This window comes from Camellia sinensis, chromosome 7 (assembly GCF_055761805.1).
Source record: "Camellia sinensis isolate YWXY chromosome 7, ASM5576180v1, whole genome shotgun sequence".
Classification (NCBI taxonomy): Eukaryota; Viridiplantae; Streptophyta; class Magnoliopsida; order Ericales; family Theaceae; genus Camellia; species Camellia sinensis.
Window position 1 is genome coordinate 984,106 of NC_138967.1, and position 21,415 is coordinate 1,005,520.

A 21,415-nucleotide genomic window follows, 5' to 3' on the forward strand; every position below is an offset into this window, starting at 1 on the left:
ACTACAACTCAACTATTATAAAGTCTTGGCAAAACTCAATAAATTAGCAGTGCTGGATTTTGACACAAGCTAAGGAATCGGTCACTTTAAATTCAAAATTTGATTGAAAAATATATATCGAAAAAATATTTGTCATTATATTTGTTTATTAAAAAAGGTTCCTTAAAAAGAAATATTAAAAAAACAAAAAAAAAAAAAAAAAACTGATTGATACGGTGAATTATTTAAAATTAATGAATAATTATTTACTAAATGTTTGAGTTTAGTATAGAATACTGTTTAACTATAATTGTTATAGTTGGTACCCCAGTTTTGATTATTTTCATTCTGAATCTTAAATTATGTTTGAATGATGGTAATTTTGAGAGAAATGTAAATGCAAATTTGATTCTAAGTCCCCGTGATTTCAACATTTGAGAAATGGAAGTTTAAAAATTTTTTAAATAAAATTTAAATTAGCGACTAGCATGGTTCAGCCAAAAAAATAAAAATAAAAATTTCAAAAACTAGTTCATATTGAGAACCTGCTTTGGCACATTTATTATTATTTTTACAAGTATAAAATGTTTCATATTAAAATTATGTTCTGAGTCTCGAAAAAGTTGGCCCGTAAATTAGGGAAGGATGATCTCAAATTGGTGAAAATTTTAAAGAATAATATTATATGTATTAATTAGTGTATTAATTAGTATGTCAATGAATGATATTGCATAATTTAAGAGATTTTTAGTATTTATAATTTATATAATGAGTGGGATCAATGATAATATCATAACGAATAAAGATTGAGAGTTCTAATTCTGAAGCTCTAAAGAGAGCTCTTATGATGTGGCAAGGAGTTGGGCAAACATATGATATGATGTGATATGTGTGTTTATATTTTTGTTTTGTTTTTGTTTTTGTTTTTGTTTTTTTCTCTTGTCACATTATTAGAGCTTTCTTTATACCTCTAAAATTAGAGCTCTCTATCATTATTGGATCATAACTAGTTCATATTGAACACTTGTTTTGGCACATTTATTATTATTTTTACTAGCGGGCCGGTCACACGCGATGCGTGTGTAATTTTTTTTTAAATTATAATTTTAGAATACTCATAATAAAAAATAAACAATAACATTAAAATAGATTTGATGTACATAAAGAAAACTAAAAATTACAAAATTAAATAGCCAAAGAATTATTAAACAGATTTATTCATCTTACTCTTTGAAGACTCATTATGATTTGTCTAGTAATTAACTTCACCATATAAATTTACTCCAACACCTATTTATAAAAAAAGTTAAAATAAATAACTATCGAATTCTGGTCCAAATAAAAAATAATAAATAATTAAAGATAAATTATATAAATAGTCTCTATAGTTTACACGATTTCTCAATTTGGTCCCTATTATAACAATCACATTTTATACTACTCAAACAATACTTTAAAAAAAAAAAAAAAAATCACAATTTTTCCAGACATGGCAGGAGTTTGGTTTACTTAATTAACCTGGCCACTATGAGGCCCACCTAGTGCTTGAGACAACTATTCATTTGTAGGGTTTATCCACAAAATAGTTCGTATAAAATTGTTGATTAATTTGATCAAATTTATCTTAGAAAATTGAACGGATAATATAATTTTTAATATAGGTAATTTATTTATTTATTTTATAAGTTAAATGTAATCCAATTATATGTATTTCATTGTTCAATAAACTTAATTTTTGTATATGAGTACTATTTTCAGTAGATTTTACAGAATAAACTATTTGTATCATTCAATCTAGATTGTAAAATGAAAAGCTTAACCCAAACCTAATACTCTTACAATACTTATAGTAGCCAAAAAAAAAAAAAAGAATATTTACAATAAAAAAAGATTTGATTTACATAAAAAAAAATAACAATTACAGTGAAATAGATTTGATATAAACTAAGAAAAGTAATAGTCTATTTTTCTCCCCAAGGAAAGTAATAACATAATGAAACTTTTTATATTGTTTTTTTAATGAAGAAAATAAAATGTATACTTAACAGTGTACACACAAAATATCAAAATACAAACCCATACTCTTGGAACACTTACAATAAAAAAAGATTTGATATATACAAATAAAAATAATGATAAACTATTAATATAAAAAATAAAATAATAAAAATGAAAAAAAAACTGTTTTTTTTAAAATAAATTTTAATTTTAATACTATTATTTTTAAAAAAAACAACAGATTTTAAGATTGCTGAATTGTTTTTTTAAAAACACACACATAAAATTAAGAAAAAAAAAATCACAATTTTTGCTACTAAAAAAAAAACAAAAAAATCATAAAATAAAATGTATACTTAACAGTGTACACACAAAATATCAAAATACAAACTCATACTCTTGGAACACTTTACAATAAAAAAAAAGATTTGATATATACAAATAAAAATAACGATAAACTATTAATATAAAAAATAAAATAATAAAAATGAAAAAAAAAACTATTTTTTAAAAATAAATTTTAATACTGTTATTTTAAAAAAAACAACAGATTTTAAGAATGCTGAATTGTTTTTTTAAAAACACACACATAAAATTAAGAAAACAAAAAACCAAAAAAAAAAAATCACAATTTTTGCTACTAAAAAAAAAGAAACCAAAAAATCACAATTTCTGAACCAAAAGAAAACTCAATTGTATATACAGAATATTTTTATATAATAAACGTGATGTTTTCTTAGTTGATGATTGAAATTAATATTATTTATAATATTAAGTTTGATCAAATCATATCAAAATTATATTTATCATAACCATCTATTTGCAATCCTACCACACCAGATCAAATCTCTTTTCTTTTCTTCCTCAGGAACTCCATTGCAACTGGTGTAATTGGTGCAAAGATGAAAAGATGAACCCAGAAAGTCTTTTTTTTTTAAAACACACACATAAAATTAAGAAAACAAAAAAACCAAACAAAAAAAATCACAATTTTTGCTACTAAAAAAAAAAAACCCTCCAAAAATCACAATTTCTGAACTAAAAGAAAACTCAATTGATGCTCTGGATGTGTTGGCTCTAAGTGTTCTATTATTATGACAATATTGATGCTCTGTATTGCATTGTACTAATATTGGCATTATCAACATTACCTAACAATTAATCTTTGAAAATGGATTAAACCTTCATACAGGGAAGAAAACTACAACGAAGATACAGTTGAGATACAAAACACAATGAAGATACACATTGATGCAAAAGAGAACTTACCAAATAGAAACATACAACCAATCATATATCCACAGGATGCTTTTAGAAAAAAACTTTAGGTAAAATACAGTGAAGTTGTTAAAAACTTTTCAGTGAAATCAAAACAAAATGCAAGATGCAATGGAGATGTTGTAACTGCTTGAGGACGGGAGACGTGGGAAGTGGGAAGTGAGAAAATGGAATTGGTTATTTTAATTTATCATTTTACCCCTAATTAAATCTGATGTAAGTATAAGAAATGAAGGTCATTTTAGGAAAAATTAGAAAAAATTTATGAGATGTGGTTTCATGACACCAAAATCACTGTTCTCTTTTAATAACAGAATAGATAAGTATAAAAAGCTTCATAAATTTCTGTTTTGAGACTCGAAAAAGTTCGAGTTGGCCTGTAAATTAGAAAGGGATGATCTCAAATTTGGGAAATTATTTTATGTACGGGGTGACTATACCATTTCGCTTACTAATTATTGTAAGATTATAGGTTTAGCGTCCTCAAATCAAATCCACCTGTTTTCATTTGTATTTCGTCTTCCTTTCTTTCTGATGACCGTTGTGGAAATCATTGATAAAGTACCACATTGGACAGCGCATTGCCCCTCATTCAGCTTGGCAGCTGTACATAAATTCATTCATTCATATCATATAACAACAATAATAAATAAATAATAATAATAATAATAGATAATATATGTTAAAATCTGACCATACAACCAACTCTAATATGTTTTCTGTAATTTTAAAAATAAAATCAAAGAGACGTGCACTAAATAAAATCAACACAATAACTAACCCGGTTGCTTGTCAATCGAATCTCTCAAAGATAAATTGAACAATAATTACTCTCTACTAGTAACCACTAGGATTCACTCTCCTAATTGGATTAAGACATAACTTTCATAACTTACTCACGGTCCGTTTGGGAAGATAATTTGTGGCTAAAAGAGTCACAAAAGACAAAATAAGTTATTTTAGTCACAACAAACAAAATATCACATCTAACCCATAATCATTACACTATTCTCTCACAAAAAAAAATTAAAAAGTCAAAAAATCCTTCACAAACTAAGCTTTTTAGCCCAGCCTAAAATAACTAAAAAAACTAAAAAATCAACTCACTTGCCAAACCAACCCTCAACTTGAGAGTCATTCTGACTCATGTCCTTTGCCGATTATTTCAGACGAGATTGTGAACCTTATCCATTTGACTTGTAACACTTCGTTACATGATACCTTGAAACGAAGCCTAGCCATGTGGACGAAACGATGAATATGTCCCAGTTATGGATAGATATATAGATAGTTTCTTGATAGTTGGTTTGAAAATTGGATATTTTTACTGATTTTTTTATTTTATTTTTAGTTAAAATATAATGTAAAAGAAATTGAAATATTTGAAAATGGCATTTTAATTTTTTATTAAAAAAATGTAAAAATATAGAGAGAAAGAAAGAAAATTTTAATTTTTTAACTAAAACGCAGTCGGAGACAAAGGTCTCAATCATTGGTGTTTTCCAACCTCTACCTCCTGGGGTTGTTTTGTAACGAAAGTTAAAGGCATTGTTTAAGGTGTTAGGTTTGTAATTAAAAAGTTATTATAAATTATTAAACAAATCATAAGAATAATTGAACATTAAAAATATAAATAAATCAAACTTACATTAATTATTGACCTTTTAGCATTCTTACCATAGTAGTAACATAGTAGTTATAAATTGGAGTTATCTTATCTCATTCTCATCGTACTATTACGGATTGTGCGCTTATCATTCTCTTGAGAAGTCCAGCTTCACAAGTGATATTGTGTATCCCGTACATTAAGTCTAAGGATCAACCCAGGTGATGCAATAGAGATTTACCCTATATGTCTTGCCGCTCATAAACTAATAAGCTTGTAAGATGTTCAGTATAAAACTCGCATATTTAATGAGTCAGTACATGATAATATGCTCCAAACCATTCTTCAATGAATATTACCATCATACTCAACCATACCAACAATACATCTCCCTTCTTCCCAACTCAAGCCCATCTTATTATAACTCGGCTCTTATCTTATATTTTGTTAATTTTTACAATATATATGTTTAATATTAATTTTAATAATACAATTTTATAATTGAAAATGACAAATAATCCTTTCACATTGATTTGAGCAAAATTGTAGAATAAAAGATGATAAAAAATGTGCCACATCTAAAAAATCATTAAATAGAAGAATAAAAATATTATAAACGTTAGGTTACATCATCAAATAATAAAAGAATATATATAAAGAATAAAACATTTAGTATATAGTCCTCGTGTGGCATGTGAGTTGAAAGGGTTATTAGGTTAAAATAGTCACAAAAAGATAAAATAGACTAAAAAATTAATAAGACAAAATATCACATCAAAAATTATAATAATTTTATTTTTTTCTCTTACAAAAGTAAAAACAAGTTAAAAAATTTATCCTAGATAAAACTTTTTTTCTAAAATAATTAAAAAAATCAATCCACATCTCAAACGAAATCATAATCAAGTGAGGATATGTTATTCCGACTTGAACTTTATGAGATGTTTTATTTGTACTTTCAAATTTATTAATCTTACTCTTTTGAGAAATTCTAAATAATTGTATTTTATTAGAGTCGGGAGAAAGGATAGGAAGCAACACCGCTACATTTATTAAATTTTACTCGATATTCATTAGGGCAATTCAAACTGATAAAGTTTGGTGATAAAACATTATTCGGGTGGGAAAGCAGTTGGGTCTGAATTTTATTTATTTATCTATTGTATTATTAAAAGAGAACAGTGATTTTGGTGTCATGAAGCCACTTCTCATAAACTTTTTCTAATTTTCCCTAAAATGACCTTCATTTCTTACACTTACATCAGATTTAATTAAGGGTAAAATGGTAAATTAAAATAACCAATTCCATTTTCTCACTTCCCACTCCCCACGTCTCCCGTCCTCAAGCAGTTACAACATCTCCATTGCATCTTGCATTTTGTTTTGATTTCACTGAAAATTTTTTAACAACTTCACTGTATTTTGCCTAAAGTTCTTTTCTGAAAGCATTTTGTGGATATATGATTGGTTGTATGTTTCTATTTGGTAAGTTCTCTTTTGCATCAATGTGTATCTTCATTGTATTTTGTATCTCAACTGTATGTTTGTTGTAGTTCTCTTCCCTGTATGAAGGTTTAATCCATTTTCAAAGATTAATTGTTAGGTAATGTTGATAATGGCAATATTAGCACAATGCAATACAGAGCATCAATATTGTCATAATAATAGAACACTTAGAGCCAACACATCCAGAGCATCAATTGAGTTTTCTTTTAGTTCAGAAATTGTGATTTTTGGAGGGTTTTTTTTTTTAGTAGCAAAAATTGTGATTTTTTTTTTTTGATTTTTTGTTTTCTTAATTTTATGTGTGTGTTTTAAAAAAAAGACTTTCTGGGTTCATCTTTTCATCTTTGCACCAGTTACACCAGTTGCAATGGAGTTCCTGAGGAAGAAAAGAAAAGAGATTTGATCTGGTGTGGTAGGATTGCAAATAGATGGTTATGATAAATATAATTTTGATATGATTTGATCAAACTTAATATTATAAATAATATTAATTTCAATCATCAACTAAGAAAACATCACGTTTATTATATAAAAATATTCTGTATATATAGTTGAGTTTTCTTTTAGTTCAAAAATTGTGATTTTTTGGTTTTTTTTTTAGTAGCAAAAATTGTGAATTTTTTTTTGGTTTTTTGTTTTCTTAATTTTATGTGTGTGTTTTTAAAAAAATAATTCAGCATTCTTAAAATTTGTTGTTTTTTTAAAATAACAGTATTAAAATTTATTTTTAAAAAAATTAGTTTTTTTTTTTTCATTTTTATTATTTTATTTTTTATATTAATAGTTTATCATTATTTTTATTTGTATATATCAAATCTTTTTTTTTTTTTATTGTAAAGTGTTCCAAGAGTATGGGTTTGTATTTTGATATTTTGTGTGTACACTGTTAAGTATACATGTTATTTTATGATTTTTTGGTTTTTTTTTTTTAGTAGCAAAAATTGTGATTTTTTTTTCTTAATTTTATGTGTGTGTTTTTAAAAAAACAATTCAGCAATCTTAAAACCTGTTGTTTTTTTTTTAAATAATAGTATTAAAATTAAAATTTATTTAAAAAAAACAGTTTTTTTTTCATTTTTATTATTTTATTTTTTATATTAATAGTTTATCATTATTTTTATTTGTATATATCAAATCTTTTTTTATTGTATGTGTTCCAAGAGTATGGGTTTATATTTTGATGTTTTGTGTGTACAATGTTAAGTATACATTTTATTTTCTTCATTAAAAAAACAATATAAAAAGTTTCATTTTGTTATTAGTTTCCTTGGGGAGAAAAATAGACTATTACTTTTCTGAGTTTATATCAAATCTATTTCACTGTAACTGTAATTTTTTTTTATGTAAATCAAATCTTTTTTTATTGTAAATATTCTTTTTTTTTTTTTTTTGGCTACTATAAGTATTGTAAGAGTATTAGGTTTGGGTTAAACTTTTCATTTTACAATCTAGATTGAATGATACAAATAGTTTATTCTGTAAAATCTACTGAAAATAGTACCCATATACAAAAATTAAGTTTATTGAACAATGAAATACATATAATTGGATTACATTTAACTTATAAAATAAATAAATAAATTACCTATATTAAAAATTATATTATCCGTTCAATTTTCTAAGATAAATTTGATCAAATTAATCAACAATTTTATACGAACTACTTTGTGGATAAACCCTATAAACGAATGTTGTTTCAAGCACTAGGTGGGCCTCATAGTGGCCTTGTTAATTAAGTAAACCAAACTCCTACCCTGTCTGGAAAAATTGTGAATTTTTTTTTTTTAAAGGTATTGTTTGAATAGTATAAAATGTGATTGTTATAATCGGGGTCAAATTGAGATATCGTGTAAACTATAGAGACTATTTATATAATTTATCTTTAATTATTTATTATTTTTTATTTGGACCAGAATTCGATAGTTATTTATTTTAACTTTTTTTATAAATAGGTGTTAGAGTAAATTTATATGGTGAAGTTAATTACTAGACAAATCATAATGAGTCTTCAAAGAATAAGATGAATAAATCTGTTTAATAATTTTTTTTGACTGATTTTGTAATTTTTAATTTTCTTTATGTACATCAAATCTATTTTAATGTTATTATTTATTTTTTATTATAAATATTCTAAAATTATAATTTAAAAAAAAATTACTCACGCATCGCGTGTGTGCAGCCCGCTAGTGCGTATATAATTTTGCCATAGGCATTTTTTTATAAAGAATTTCAATATTAGTTTAGGCAAGCCTGTCATCATCGTTGTTTTTGATTATCAACCAACAGCAATTCTCTCTCTCTCTCTCTCTCTCGCTGTTTCGTCATTATCACACACTCCATTTTCCTTTTGTATTAAGAACCCTAATCTCTGTTTACGTTTACACCTTTTATATGTTGCTTTCCTTATGCGTGAAATCAATATTAGAAAGATCCATATATATATATATATTCAAGGACGGGGGTTGATTTGATTTGAGGTGAATATTGAGAAACTTTATTTGAAAAAGAAAATGCGGTGAAGTTAGTTCAGGTAGTAGCGTAGGGAGGGGGGCTGCTTTTGGGGAGTAGTTATTTGATTTTTATATTTGGTTTTTTTGGGTTGTGATCGGCGACAGAAAAAGAGGGATTGAAAATGGCGAACATGGAGTTGCAAATGGGCCCTCAGTTGGAGCAGATACACGGTGAAATTCATGACAATTTCCGAGCTCTCGCGTATGTCTCTCCTCTTGTCTATCTCTCATTCTCTATAATAATATGTTATGTATTGCTATTGCTATTGCTATTGCTATATACAACAACGCACGCCGATATATATACTATATATATATATATATGTATGTATGTTTCTGATAGAACAATCGATAAATAATACTTTCAGAAAGGAACTAATTGTTGATTTGTGTTATTTCTATTATGGAGATCTGAAACTGTCCTTGTTTGATAAGATAAGGCAACTGGTTGAATTCCCTGTTTGGTTTCCGACGGAGTTGAATTTGTAATAAGGGACCTTTTTTATTTTTTTATTTTTATTTGGGTTGTGTCTTAGACACCAAATTAGTAAAAGTTTCTTCTACCCCCTCCTCTTCATTTTCCTCAGCAACCAACCAAGTGTGCATTATGTTTACCTCTTTTATGCTCATGCTCTGCTCTGGATTCATTTTCATTGTTCACAAGTCAACTCAGGACAGTTGTGTATAGGACACATCTACATTATTCTTGGAATGGAATTGTTGAGGTGTGTATTGTTGTTGTGGTGGGTTTTCTCTTGGGAGCCTAATCATATATGCATTGCACTCTGTTGGATTCAATTAATATCCTAGAATAATTTGACCATTCTAAAATTATTAAGTTTGCTGAGATGGAGCCACCTCCTTGAAGAAGTGATTTCAGTGTTTCCCTAACAGTGTGTTTATACTTGACAAGGGTTGCATTCTAGATCTTAAGTAACAATTCACTGCCATGTTATTACTGGAGTGTTACAACTGATGCTGTTAGGTTGTTAGTAATTTAGGATTACAACTTTTCTTTTGAGGCTAAAAGGATGTGCGTGGATCTCGTTTGGGGCTTTTCCAAGGTTGGATTTAGAGCACGAGAGGATCCCAATTATCTACGATCCTCATTAGTTTTTATTGTTGTTCATCTTACCCCGAAAAAAAAAAAAAAAAACTATGTCCTCGCTCGGAACTTGTCATGGATATCATTTGGGGGGAAACTTATCAATTATTTGAGGTCACTTTGTAATGATTAATTGAGAAAATATATGGACAAGTGAGAGAGTAATTTGCACTCAAATTTTAGAGGCATGATGCTTTGACTGCAGTTTTACTTGTTATCATGGAAAAACTTAAAACTTTTTATTCATAAGCTTTAGCAGCTGTGGGACTAGACTAGACTAATTTAAGGGAAGAGGAAGTGGTGGAATGTCATTGACTCAGTAAGGTATAATTTGTGTGGAGTTCTATGTTAAAGACTTGAAGTTAGATGGGGACACGTCCATTTCCCTCATTAATGTTGCTTGACCTTCAGCTTTGGCACCAATATTAAGATGCTACATTTACTTCTTTGATATGTTTTGATTATAGCAATGGAAGTACTTCTAAAAATATCATAACAATGCAATTGGTATTTTTATGAAGATTGATGGCAAAAACAGAATAATAGGTCAAGAAAATGGTGAGATTAGGTCGATGAGGACCGACCACAATGTTCTTTTTATCTTCGTAGCAGGAACCTTCCACTTGAGTGGCGTTTCTTACTAAGAAATGCGATTCCGTGTTCCCAAGTAAGAAACTTGTAAGAAACCCACTCCCATTGATAAAGAAATACGCTCCCAACTGAGATAGAAACTTCTCAAACATATAAATCTCATAGAAACAAAAGAAAAATAACTCAAACTTATTCTAGTAATTTTTATTTATATAATATTTATTTATTCTTAATAAAGACAATTTGTAGTTGACATGAATCTTTAAATATTTATTCATATTATAACACATATATTACATCTAAGTAGCAAAAAATAATTGTTAGAATATTTTTATATATTTAATAAATAAATATATACATGCTCCCATAAGCACTCCCAACCTAAGAAACTTCTAGATGCCCTCGCTCCTCCGCTCCCGCCCCTGCCTCCGCTCCCACTCCCGCTCCTGCCCTTGGCCCCGCTCCCACTCCCGCTCCCGCTTCCACTTCATGCAACTAAGGTTTTTATGCAAGAGATTGGCAAAAGAAGGTGGCTGCTTAGATGGTCTTAGAAGGAGGCATTCTTCATGTAACAACTTTGTCATTTTAGACTTTACCTCCACTTTTAAGATTCTATTTGTGTCTCCATTTTTATTTTGATATTTTCACCTGCCTTCTCTGGATACAACTATATTTGATTAACCATATTGTATATTTTGTGCCATGGGCAATTGTTTACAGTTTCACCTGTTTCAAGCTATCTAAAAAATGCAGGGAAAGATCAACCATATTTTTAATTGTAGTTTTAACCTTATCAATTATTCTGCATTAGGTTTAATCATTAGCACAAATGTCATGAATCTCGAAATTGATCTGGAGTGATATAGAGATGGTCCTTCAATGTTCGCAACATGATGAATGTTATGATTACAAGTTAAATGACTAAGGTGGTGTTTGATAAAATTGAAAACTGAGTAATGAATTTTTTAAATTGAAATATTATATGATAAAAATTTAAATATTGAACTAAAACAAGTAGTTTGATCTGTACAAGATGAATGAAATTTATTATTTTCAAATGTTCTTTCTTAATTTTTGTATTGTGGTGGTGAGGTGGTGGAGGCAGAGGTGGCGGCTGCAGCAGTGGCAGCGACAATGACAGTGGCTATAGTGCCAATGACGATGGTGGTGGAGGTAGAGGGATAGTTGATGTGGTGGCAGTGGTACTTGTGGTGGTGGTGGTTGAGGTAGAGGGTTGTGGTAGTGGCAACATGATGGTGGTACCTGTGGGAACGATGGCAATGGTGGTGGAGATGATGGCAGTGGCATTAGTGGCGGTGGTGGGTGTTGTGGGGGTAATGGCAGCGGTGGTAAAGTCATAATGGTGCATGTTGATGTTTCTGCATAAGTAGTTATAAATTTAGTCAGTATTAAGTAAATTTCTTGCTACTAAAAACTTTCTTAACAATTAACTTAACCTACATTTTAAGAGTCACTTAAACTTTTAAGCGATAATAATTGTAGTCACTAAACAGGCTTAATTGATTTTCACTCATTTTTAAGTGCTGAATTTGATTATCAAACACCTTTTAACTTCTTGTTTCCTTGATCTCAAGAAGTTTTCCATAATAGACAGTTGTGTTTGCCTTTACCAAAACTTGTATACAAATTACAATATTTGTTTCCAAATTTCATTTTTCTGCCACAGTTTAGTTGCCATATATCAGAAATTCAGAATATAATTCTTATATGTTGGATTTTGCCTATCAAAAAAAAAAAAAAAAAAAAAAACTTAAATGCCAATAGTTAATTGACATTCTTATAGGGTTTCTTTCCATCTCTATTCTTTTCCTTTTTGGCCAGTTAATATCAATGTGTCTTTTGTAATTTAACAACCATTCATGTGACAAGACCAAATATATTATGAATTATGATGGTGATTGTTACCCATGTGTATTCAGAAATGGCTTCCAGAAGTTGGATAAGATTAAAGACTCCAATAGACAAAGTAAACAGCTGGAGGAACTTACGGCAAAAATGAGGGAATGTAAAAGGTGCGGCATGTGTCATCCTTTCCCTCATTTGTACTTGTATTTGCATACATTGGTTTTGAAGTATGTATAAGGGACATTTTGTTCTCCTGTTGGATCAGAAGTTAAAAAATTTTGATCCCAAGAGAAGGGAAAAACAGAGTAATGGGAAATTAATCCATCAAATTCTCTCCTCTTTGAAAATTCTTAATGATTCTTGTGACTGCTTGATCATCATTTCTGAGCTTAAATTTTTGTACCAATAAGACAACTTGGGCTTCTGCCCATTTGGGAAAAATTATTTGCAGCTTTGTTTGGTTGAAGTTTGAAATTCCATGGTTACATAGTTGTAATTTGAAAAGTTAGCTTGTTTGGCAAGACTTTTTAGATTTTTAGCTTATTTTTCTTTTCAGCTAAAAAATCTCCCCCCCCCCCCCCCCAAAAAAAAAAAAAGGGAAAAACCTGAAAAGTTCACTTTTTTAAAGCTAGTTTTTTTTAAGCTGCTGTAAGTTTTTCCAAATGAGTTCCATAATAATGCATTTATAATCTAGTGTAATTCAGTCTTAACAGATTTCAATAGTGTAGAAATGAATGGCCTTGCAATCTTTATTGGACTTATGTTATGAATTTATATTACCAATTGGGAGAGGAAGAAATTGGTATGCGTTTACTTCCATTTTTTTTTTGTAAATCGTTACCTCTTGGATGTCAACTAATTAGATTCGTGTTTTGTGGATCTATTTACTTTGAAGTATATATGTCGGGTATTCTTTTCAGATTAATCAAAGAGTTTGATCGTGAGATTAAAGATGAAGAGATCAGAAATCCTCCTGAAGTTAACAAGCAACTCAATGATGAAAAGCAATCCATGGTAAGTTTGTGGAAGGCCTTTTAGTTTTCTAAATTATGCAATTTAATTATCCAGGACTCCACATGGATTGTGGGCACAAATGTACTGGTACACCTCAAATATGTTGGAAATCACAGTCCAATTTTTATTTATTTATTGTTTTTTTAACCCACATGACATTGTAATTTCAAATCCCCTCTCAATCTTTTGATACTTTTTACCTTATCCACTTACCCAAATCTATTTTTTGGATATGTTTTGCCAAGTCCACATATCCTTCATTTTGAGGTTTGGTGGATCTAACCCCTAGATACACCCACATCCATCACTTGCATTCGCACCTGACATAAAGGTTATTGTCTGTTAAAAACATAGTTTTTACTTGTTATCTATATTATACAAATAGTTTAACAATTGTAGTACTATTAGTGTGATAACCCTACCCCGTGTTATACTTTAATTCCTTAATTATACATACAATTGCAAGCTAATTTTTTGTGTGAAAAAAAAAAAAGTGAATCCTGGAAGTCCAAAAAAGAGAAATACTAGTATTTAACCGCCCAGGTATATCATATATTATATGCATATAACAAGTTTTTGGATATGTTTTGCCAAGTCTATATATCCTTCATTTTGAGGTTTGGTGGATCTGACCCCTAGATACACACTCACATCCATCACTTGCATCCGCACCCAAGTCCATGTAACATAAAGGTTATTGTCTGTTAAAAACATAGTTTTTACTTGTTATCTATGTCATACAAATAGTTTAACAATTGTAGTACTATTAGGGTCAATCATACAATTGCAAGCTAATCTTTTGTGGGAAAAAAAAAAGTGAATCATGGAAGCCCAACATAGTTCGTGAGTTCTCCATTAAATAAGTAGCGAACTTACCTTAGTTTGTACTCTAGTTAAAAAGATTGGTAGAATGACAAAATCTGATAGATGAGACGACTTGGAAGGGGTGAATAATTTTGACCCATGAAAGAGATCCGATAAAAGAGAGATACTAGTATTTAACCGCCCAGGTATATCATATATTATATGCATATAACAAGTCAGGCTCAAGTTGCGCATAATTATGCCCAGGCCTAACCTGAATCTGGTTCGGACTTGCAAATTTTAGCCCAAGCCTGGCTTGTTGATTAAAAAATTTGTCCAGGCCCTAAAAAAAGCCAGGCTGGGCTTGGGTTGAGCCTGCCTGAGTTGCTGCCCTAGAATAGTGACCTGTGATCCCATAATAGAAAAGTGCCTGAATAAGCGACACTTGGACTATGGTCTATCAGTGCAGAGGATTCCACAAACCCCCCCTCCCCCCAAAACACACGCACATGCACAGTCTGAAATTGTACTGAGTTTATGTTATGTGAGCATCTCTTCTATTTTTGTTTTGCAGATCAAAGAGCTGAATTCATATGTGGCCTTGAGAAAAACGTAAGCTCGTTTGTTTAATTTATTCTTCTTATAGGTCACAATTTATAGACCTCATCTCTTTTGTTATTGGTTATAGATCAAATGTTGGCATTTTTTAAGGATATTGTTTGCTCTCGACCACATGATAGACAGATATATATATATATATATATATATATGAATATATTTGTATATATTTCCCTGCATAAATTTGTTGATTGGCACTGTTCTGATTTTAAGATTATGGATTTTCTTGTGAGATCTTGTGTTCAAATTTGTTGTCAAGACCAGTAGTTAAATGAGCGTCTTCCTTCCTAGCCAACCACCAATGCAGTATTCATTAAAAAGCAAAATCATGAAACCAAGCATTTGGATCATAATATTATTTGTTATTAGACATCGCCTCAAAACGTGTTTAGATTTGAAGCACTGAGTTACTTAAGATGCTGATAGTGGCAATGCATTCTGTGACTGATTTTATGTTCTTGTGATTATCTATGATGTCTCTGTCTTCTGTGTTTTCCCACCTTCAAGTTGTAATTTTTTTCTATTTGGTGGGTCTGCAGGTATGTGAGCAGCCTTGGTAATAAGAGAGTTGAACTCTTTGATATGGGAGCAGGTGCTAGTGATCCTACGGCAGATGACAATGTTCAAATGGCGTCAGGTGAGATCAGGACCCTCTTCATGCATCTGAACAATTTGTTGAGCATGGTGTATTATTTTGAAAACAAAAGTTGTCCATGTGTTTTATGCTTCTCGTGTTTGTTGTTATTGAATGCCCCCAATATGATTCGTGGCTTATTTGTTTTTGTTGTTAATTTGTTTTCTGCATATTCGTAATTCTTAGGCCCTAAGTTCTATGATTAGCAGCTTGGATTTTTTCTGCTATTAATAACTTCTTGGTGGTAGAATCCTATTATATTTCTACTAGAAGCAATTATCTGATTTTGAGAAGGTATGCAATATTGAGAGTGACCTTATTTTTTTTATATTATTATTTATTATTATTTTTAAATGTTACACTTGTTAAGAATGGGCTAGCTTCCTTCAACTGAACAAACCTTAATGTGGAACTTTGGGATTATATTTGGAAGTTTGTCATTTTGGGAAGAAGTGAAGGGCGGTTGTTGATGCTTAGAACCCCAAACTTCGAAGAAGAACGTTTTGATTCTTTGAATAAAACTTCTTGCAAATATCTGTACTCATTTTTAGTGTTCTTTCACTCAGTTTTTTAGTTACACTTCTTTAGTTGGATTCTGCTTGGTTTTATGTTGTTTGTGTTGGTTTCATTTCTTTTCTCAGGATTTAAGTATCCATTTTTATTTTCTCCAATATTATCTGATTCTTTTCCCAAATTTTGGTATTTTCTTATGGAAGTTGCTTTCTCTCTCTCTCTCTCTCTCTGAGTATATAGCTTAGAATGTGTCCCAAGTCCCCAAAAGGCTATACTTAACACAGTTTCTCATTTTCATGGGTGACCCTGTAGCAATGTCAAATCAGGAGCTTATTAATGCTGGGATGAAGACGATGAATGAGACTGATCAGGCAATCGAACGTTCAAAACAGGTAGCAGTCAGCTCTAAAACATGTTTGCTTCGGTGTTGCCATTAATTGTCCTCTGAACTTGAGATGGACATGTAGGTTGTAGAACAAACAATTGAAGTGGGGACCCAAACAGCTGTTACATTGAAGGGTCAAGTGAGTATGCATCACAAATTATTTTTATTTTTGTTGTCATTGATCCCATTCTGGGTCTAATCTTAGTTTTCCTTATTTTCTACAGACTGAACAAATGGGTCGAATTGTGAATGAGCTTGATACAATTCAGTTCTCTATCAAGAAAGCCTCCCAGCTTGTGAAGGAGATTGGTAGGCAGGTTGGTTGGTTTTTTTCCCACAGCTTCAACTTTATTCAATTTGATTCTTGTTGTTTACAGACTAAATGGCTGATGTATTTCAGGTGGCTACAGATAAATGCATCATGCTTTTTCTATTTCTTATTGTCTGTGGTGTGATTGCTATAATCATTGTGAAGGTATTTTCTCCAATTCACCCATTTTATTTCCTCAATTTCTCTTGTTAACTCAATTACCTTGTTAATAGTAAATGGACCAGGCTCCCAAAGAAATGAAAGCGAAGCATATAAGAAAGTGGACCATAAAGTTTCATTCCAATTGCATAGGCTTTCTAAAATGCATGTTATGAATTTTTGGTTGGGGAAATTTGTTGTAGGTCCTATAAATGACAGAATATGTAGGCACAACGCATTTCTAATGAATAGCATGCCGACATTAATGGGAAGGTGTAGAAATTTAATGTATAAAGAGAAATAATTGTTTTATTGATTAATTGATGTGTTGTATTTATTACAATTACAAGGATTCCTATTATATAGGAGTGTGTTTGGGAGTAGGTGGAGAGTAGGTTTGGGAGTAGGTGGAGAGTAGGTAAAGTGGAGGTGGTAGTGGTGTAGTGGGTTAGGTTTAGTGGAGTAGGTGAGATGGTAGTGGTGGTAGGTTTATGGTAAATTCTAACAGCCCCCCGCAAACTCAAGGAGGATAGAAACTAACCAACTTGAGTTTGAAGAGAGGAACAAAACAAGAAAATACACAAAAAATAAAAGAGGATAGGAGACACTGTATGGTCGTGTCAGACCATTGGTGAAGACACTGGATGGTGGTGTCATAACGTTGTAGAGGACACTGTATGGGGGTGTCATAACGTTGTAGAGGACACTGTATGGTGGTGTCATAACGGTGTAGAGGACACTGGATGGCGGTGTCAGACCGATGTAGAAGACAGTTTATGGGGTCATGTCGGACCGTTGTAGCAGACAATGTTGTGACAGTTTACGGAGTCTTGCTGGACCCTTGTAGAAACTAACCGGAATCAATGTCGGGACAGTTTACAGAGTCTTGTCGGACCCATGAAGGAGCTAACCGGAATCAATGTCGGGACAGTTTACAGAGTCTTGTCGGACCCTTAAAAAGTCGCACCCTCAAAAGGTGTGCCCAATTTTTTAAAAGGCGTGCCATCAAAAGGCGTGCCCAATCCATAAAAAGGCGTGCCATCAAAAGGCGTGCCCAATCCATAAAAAGACGTGCCATCAAAAGGCGCGCTAGACACGTGGCGATGCACGTGATCGACAGTGCGCGTGTCGGCCTCGTCGTCATGTGCTATATAAATGAAGGCAGAGGCTGAGAGAACATGTGGAAATCAAACCAGTCTGAAACCTCTGAAAAACTCTTCGTGGGCTGAGAGAGATACACTGGTAATACTCTGTAAACAATCTGTAACCAACCCATCTCTGAAACACTTAGTAACCATAACATGGCCTCTTCTTCCCGTCCAGCTACCCAGAACATGGCCTCCTCTTCCCGTGGTCTGCTTACGCTCTTTCCAGAACTGAACGAGTCCACAACAGAAATAACTGGTGCGGTGGCCAGTGAACCCCAACCAAACACTTCTGGGTTTGCTCCTTTGAACTTTCCGATGCGGTCGGTGGAGCAAAAAATGGCGGTGCAAACTGATATTGAGGCAAATCAGTATACTCTGAAGTCATGTGTGGAAACCATGACTGCGGTCACAAACTTGTCGCACCGGCTGCAGAGCAGGACAAATGAGGTGCAACAGTTAAACTCCCAGCTGGCTCTGCTCCAACGCATGTATAAGGATGCGCGAGCAGAGATAAGTGTGCTAAAGGCGGAAAATAAGGAACTGAAGCGGAAGGCCACCGTGATGTTCCGTTTTGGAGGTCCGCCATATGCTGCAGTGGAGGAGCAGGGAGTAGTGATCATGCCCAGTGGAGTGGGAAACACGGAGGCAACACCGGCAAGGGCCACCCAGGACGGAGGCAAGAAGAAAAGACCGACGGCAGAGTAGAGAAGAAAAAAACCCCGCCTGTGGATGAGGTTGTTGTGTGTGGGTTGTTTTTTTTTTTTTTTTTTTTTTTTTTTTTTTTTTTTTGTGGTGTAAAATGGTGATCGGGGTGAGCCCCGACATGAATAAAATGAGTTTGGTGTGCAGTTCGTCTTCTTTTTTTGTTTTTTTTTTTGTTTTTTTTGTTTTTTTTTTGTTTTTTTTTTTTGTTACGTTGAATATCAGAACAAATAAAAAAAAAAGAGAGAGTGTTTGGTTTGGAAGGGTAATCAAAATAGATTTGTGGGTGTGTGTAAGGGTGGATAAAAAGGGTCAAAGAGCACATGGAGTCTGAGTGTGTGCATAATAAAAAATAATAAAAGGAGTGAGTGGAGAGAGGGTGTTATGTTTAAAGAAAAGAAGAGTGGTGGAATAATAAAATCGTTTTTTTTTTTTTTTTTATAATAATAATAATAATAATAATAATAATAATAATAATAATAATATATTATTGGAAAGCATGTGCGCTGGTAGTGTGTGGTGTAAGGTGGTGGCTTTATTTGAAAGACAAAAGGTAGTGGAGGTAAATATTAAAAGAAAAAGAAAGGAAAAGAAAGTTGGAGAATCTGAGCATCGATCTGTGAAGCCTCCCATCTTTTCATGCTTTGGTGACATAGCACTGGCTATAGGTGAAAATTTTGAGAAGTACTTGATGTATGCCATGCCTATGCTTCAGAGTGCTGCAGAGTTGTCTGCCCACACATCAGGTGCTGATGATGAGATGACTGAGTACATCAATCTTCTGAGAAATGGGATATTGGAAGCATATTCTGGAATATTTCAAGGCTTTCAAAATTCTCCTAAAACTCAACTGTTGGTCCCTTACGCACCTCATATTCTTCAGTTCCTGGATAGCATATACATGGAGAAAGACATGGATGATGTTGTGATGAAAACTGCCATTGGGGTCCTTGGAGATCTAGCAGATTTGGGAAGTAATGTTGGTTCTTTGATTTAGCAATCTCGGCAGGCATAAGGGTGTGTCGAGTCGGGTCATCACCAGTCTCGGACAACTGAATTGAACTTCAAGTTGTCACTAACTCTTGCATCAGCACCATGGGGTCGTGTTTTCCCTTTGTAACAGAGGAAGTGCGCAGTGTTGGCTAATCAGAAATGGGAAATGTCCTTCCTGTTTTCTTGGATCTTGAATTGGAGCAATGGGATTGCCCACAGAGGCACAGTTTCATGTCTTAGCTGTTGATGATAGCCTTATAGACAGAAAACTCATTGAGAGGCTCCTCAAGACCGCATCATTGCAAGTTACCACAGTGGATTCTGGTAGCAAGGCTTTACAATTTCTGGGTTTGGATCTCATCTTTCTGTCTTCTTCTTGGAATCTTGCCGACGAGACAATTGGTGGTGATGGGTTGACTGGGTGAGTCAAGGACAGTGACTCGAAGGAGTTGGGCGTGAAGGTGGTGGACTCGAAGAAATTTCAAGGTATGTGTAGAAAATTCTAGCAGACTAGGTTGAGGTCCGGCGGGCGGCCAAGGCAAGGTTGCCGCCCGCCGGTGAAGCGAAAAATACGAATTGCTTAACCTTGCTCTGATACCATGTAGAAATTTAATGTATAAAGAGAAATAATTGTTTTATTGATTAATTGATGTGTTGTATTTATTACAATTACAAGGATTCCTATTATATAGGAGTGTGTTTGGGAGTAGGTGGAGAGTAGGTTTGGGAGTAGGTGGAGAGTAGGTAAAGTGGAGGTGGTAGTGGTGTAGTGGGTTAGGTTTAGTGGAGTAGGTGAGATGGTAGTGGTGGTAGGTTTATGGTAAATTCTAACAGAAGGATAATATTAATAAAATGTATGCCCAATTGTTGGAATATTGTTAAGCTTTGAACAAATTAGAGAGGGGGGTTTCCACAACGCCTTCCTTTCCATGGGTCCATACTTCAGTGTTCAAATGGTGGATATACAAAGTTCCCAAAAAAAAAAAAAAAAAAGTGGTGGATATTATGCTTTATTAGTTTGTGGCTCGGCAATTGTGCAATTGAGTGTGTCCTGACAAATGGCATAGATATATGATGTTGCAGCGAGTGAGTTGACTATCTTGGGAGCTTCGCAGGCATTTTTTCAACTTATTTCATTGCACCATGACGTGTTGAATACTTGTTTGTGTATGTACTTGATTGGCAGTTGATATGCACTCAATTTCAAGGCAACTATATAACCTTGTAAATTTTCAGATTGTGAATCCCAACAACAAAAGCATTAGGGACGTACCAGGATTGGGTCCTCCGGCTCCTGCAGGGAGGAGACTGTTGTATCTGAAGCATGGGGAAGGTTTCAAGTAAATTCTTATATCACAAATGGAGGTAGTTATATTCCATTGAGTTGTCATGTCATGATTCATGTTGCAAGACTAGACCAGATGAAGATGAGAGTAAATGCTGTTTGAGGTCACGTGTGTTCTTCCGCCCCACATAAAAACAGATTCTTGTGTGATGAGATGTGCATATCATGTTTGTGATTTTTGTTTTCATGTAAATCATAATTGGGGTCTGTTTTTACACCCTCTTGCATTTATTTTTTTTGGAATGCTGACTGTTCTCTGTAAACCTTCCAAGACTACTTGTAATGCTAGAAAGGAATAATAATATACTCGATGAATTCTACCTTGAAATCCATGTTGTACTAGTCCTGATT

The 21,415-nt window shown here is 32.3% G+C and overlaps 1 protein-coding gene across 2 annotated transcripts; it reads left to right on the forward strand.

Moving 5' to 3' along the window:
* The first annotated feature begins 8,523 nt into the window (after positions 1-8,523).
* LOC114323397 (putative plant SNARE 13) lies at positions 8,524-21,392 on the forward strand. Of its 2 annotated transcripts, none has more exons than XM_028271003.2 (10): positions 8,524-9,079; positions 12,514-12,606; positions 13,360-13,453; positions 14,832-14,869; positions 15,415-15,512; positions 16,335-16,414; positions 16,490-16,546; positions 16,632-16,724; positions 16,808-16,882; positions 20,956-21,392. In XM_028271003.2, exons 1-10 carry the CDS (start codon positions 9,000-9,002, stop codon positions 21,061-21,063), a joined length of 816 nt encoding a protein of 271 aa, XP_028126804.1. In that variant the 5' UTR covers positions 8,524-8,999; the 3' UTR covers positions 21,064-21,392. The 2 variants fall into 2 exon arrangements, 1 of the variants encoding a protein (XP_028126804.1); XR_014334888.1 differs by having other exon boundaries at positions 8,541-9,079; positions 16,808-17,149; positions 20,557-21,392.
* The last annotated feature ends 23 nt before the right edge of the window (positions 21,393-21,415 follow it).

What these genes read in the sequence shown, in the direction of transcription:
- LOC114323397 (XM_028271003.2), top strand. Translation starts at nt 9,000, where the DNA reads ATGGCGAACATGGAGTTGCAAATGGGCCCTCAGTTGGAGCAGATACAC. An exon ending in CAATCGAACGTTCAAAACAG is followed by an intron (nt 16,415 to 16,489) that starts GTAGCAGTCAGC and finishes ATGGACATGTAG; the next exon opens with GTTGTAGAACAAACAATTGA. An exon ending in TTGCTATAATCATTGTGAAG is followed by an intron (nt 16,883 to 20,955) that starts GTATTTTCTCCA and finishes GTAAATTTTCAG; the next exon opens with ATTGTGAATCCCAACAACAA.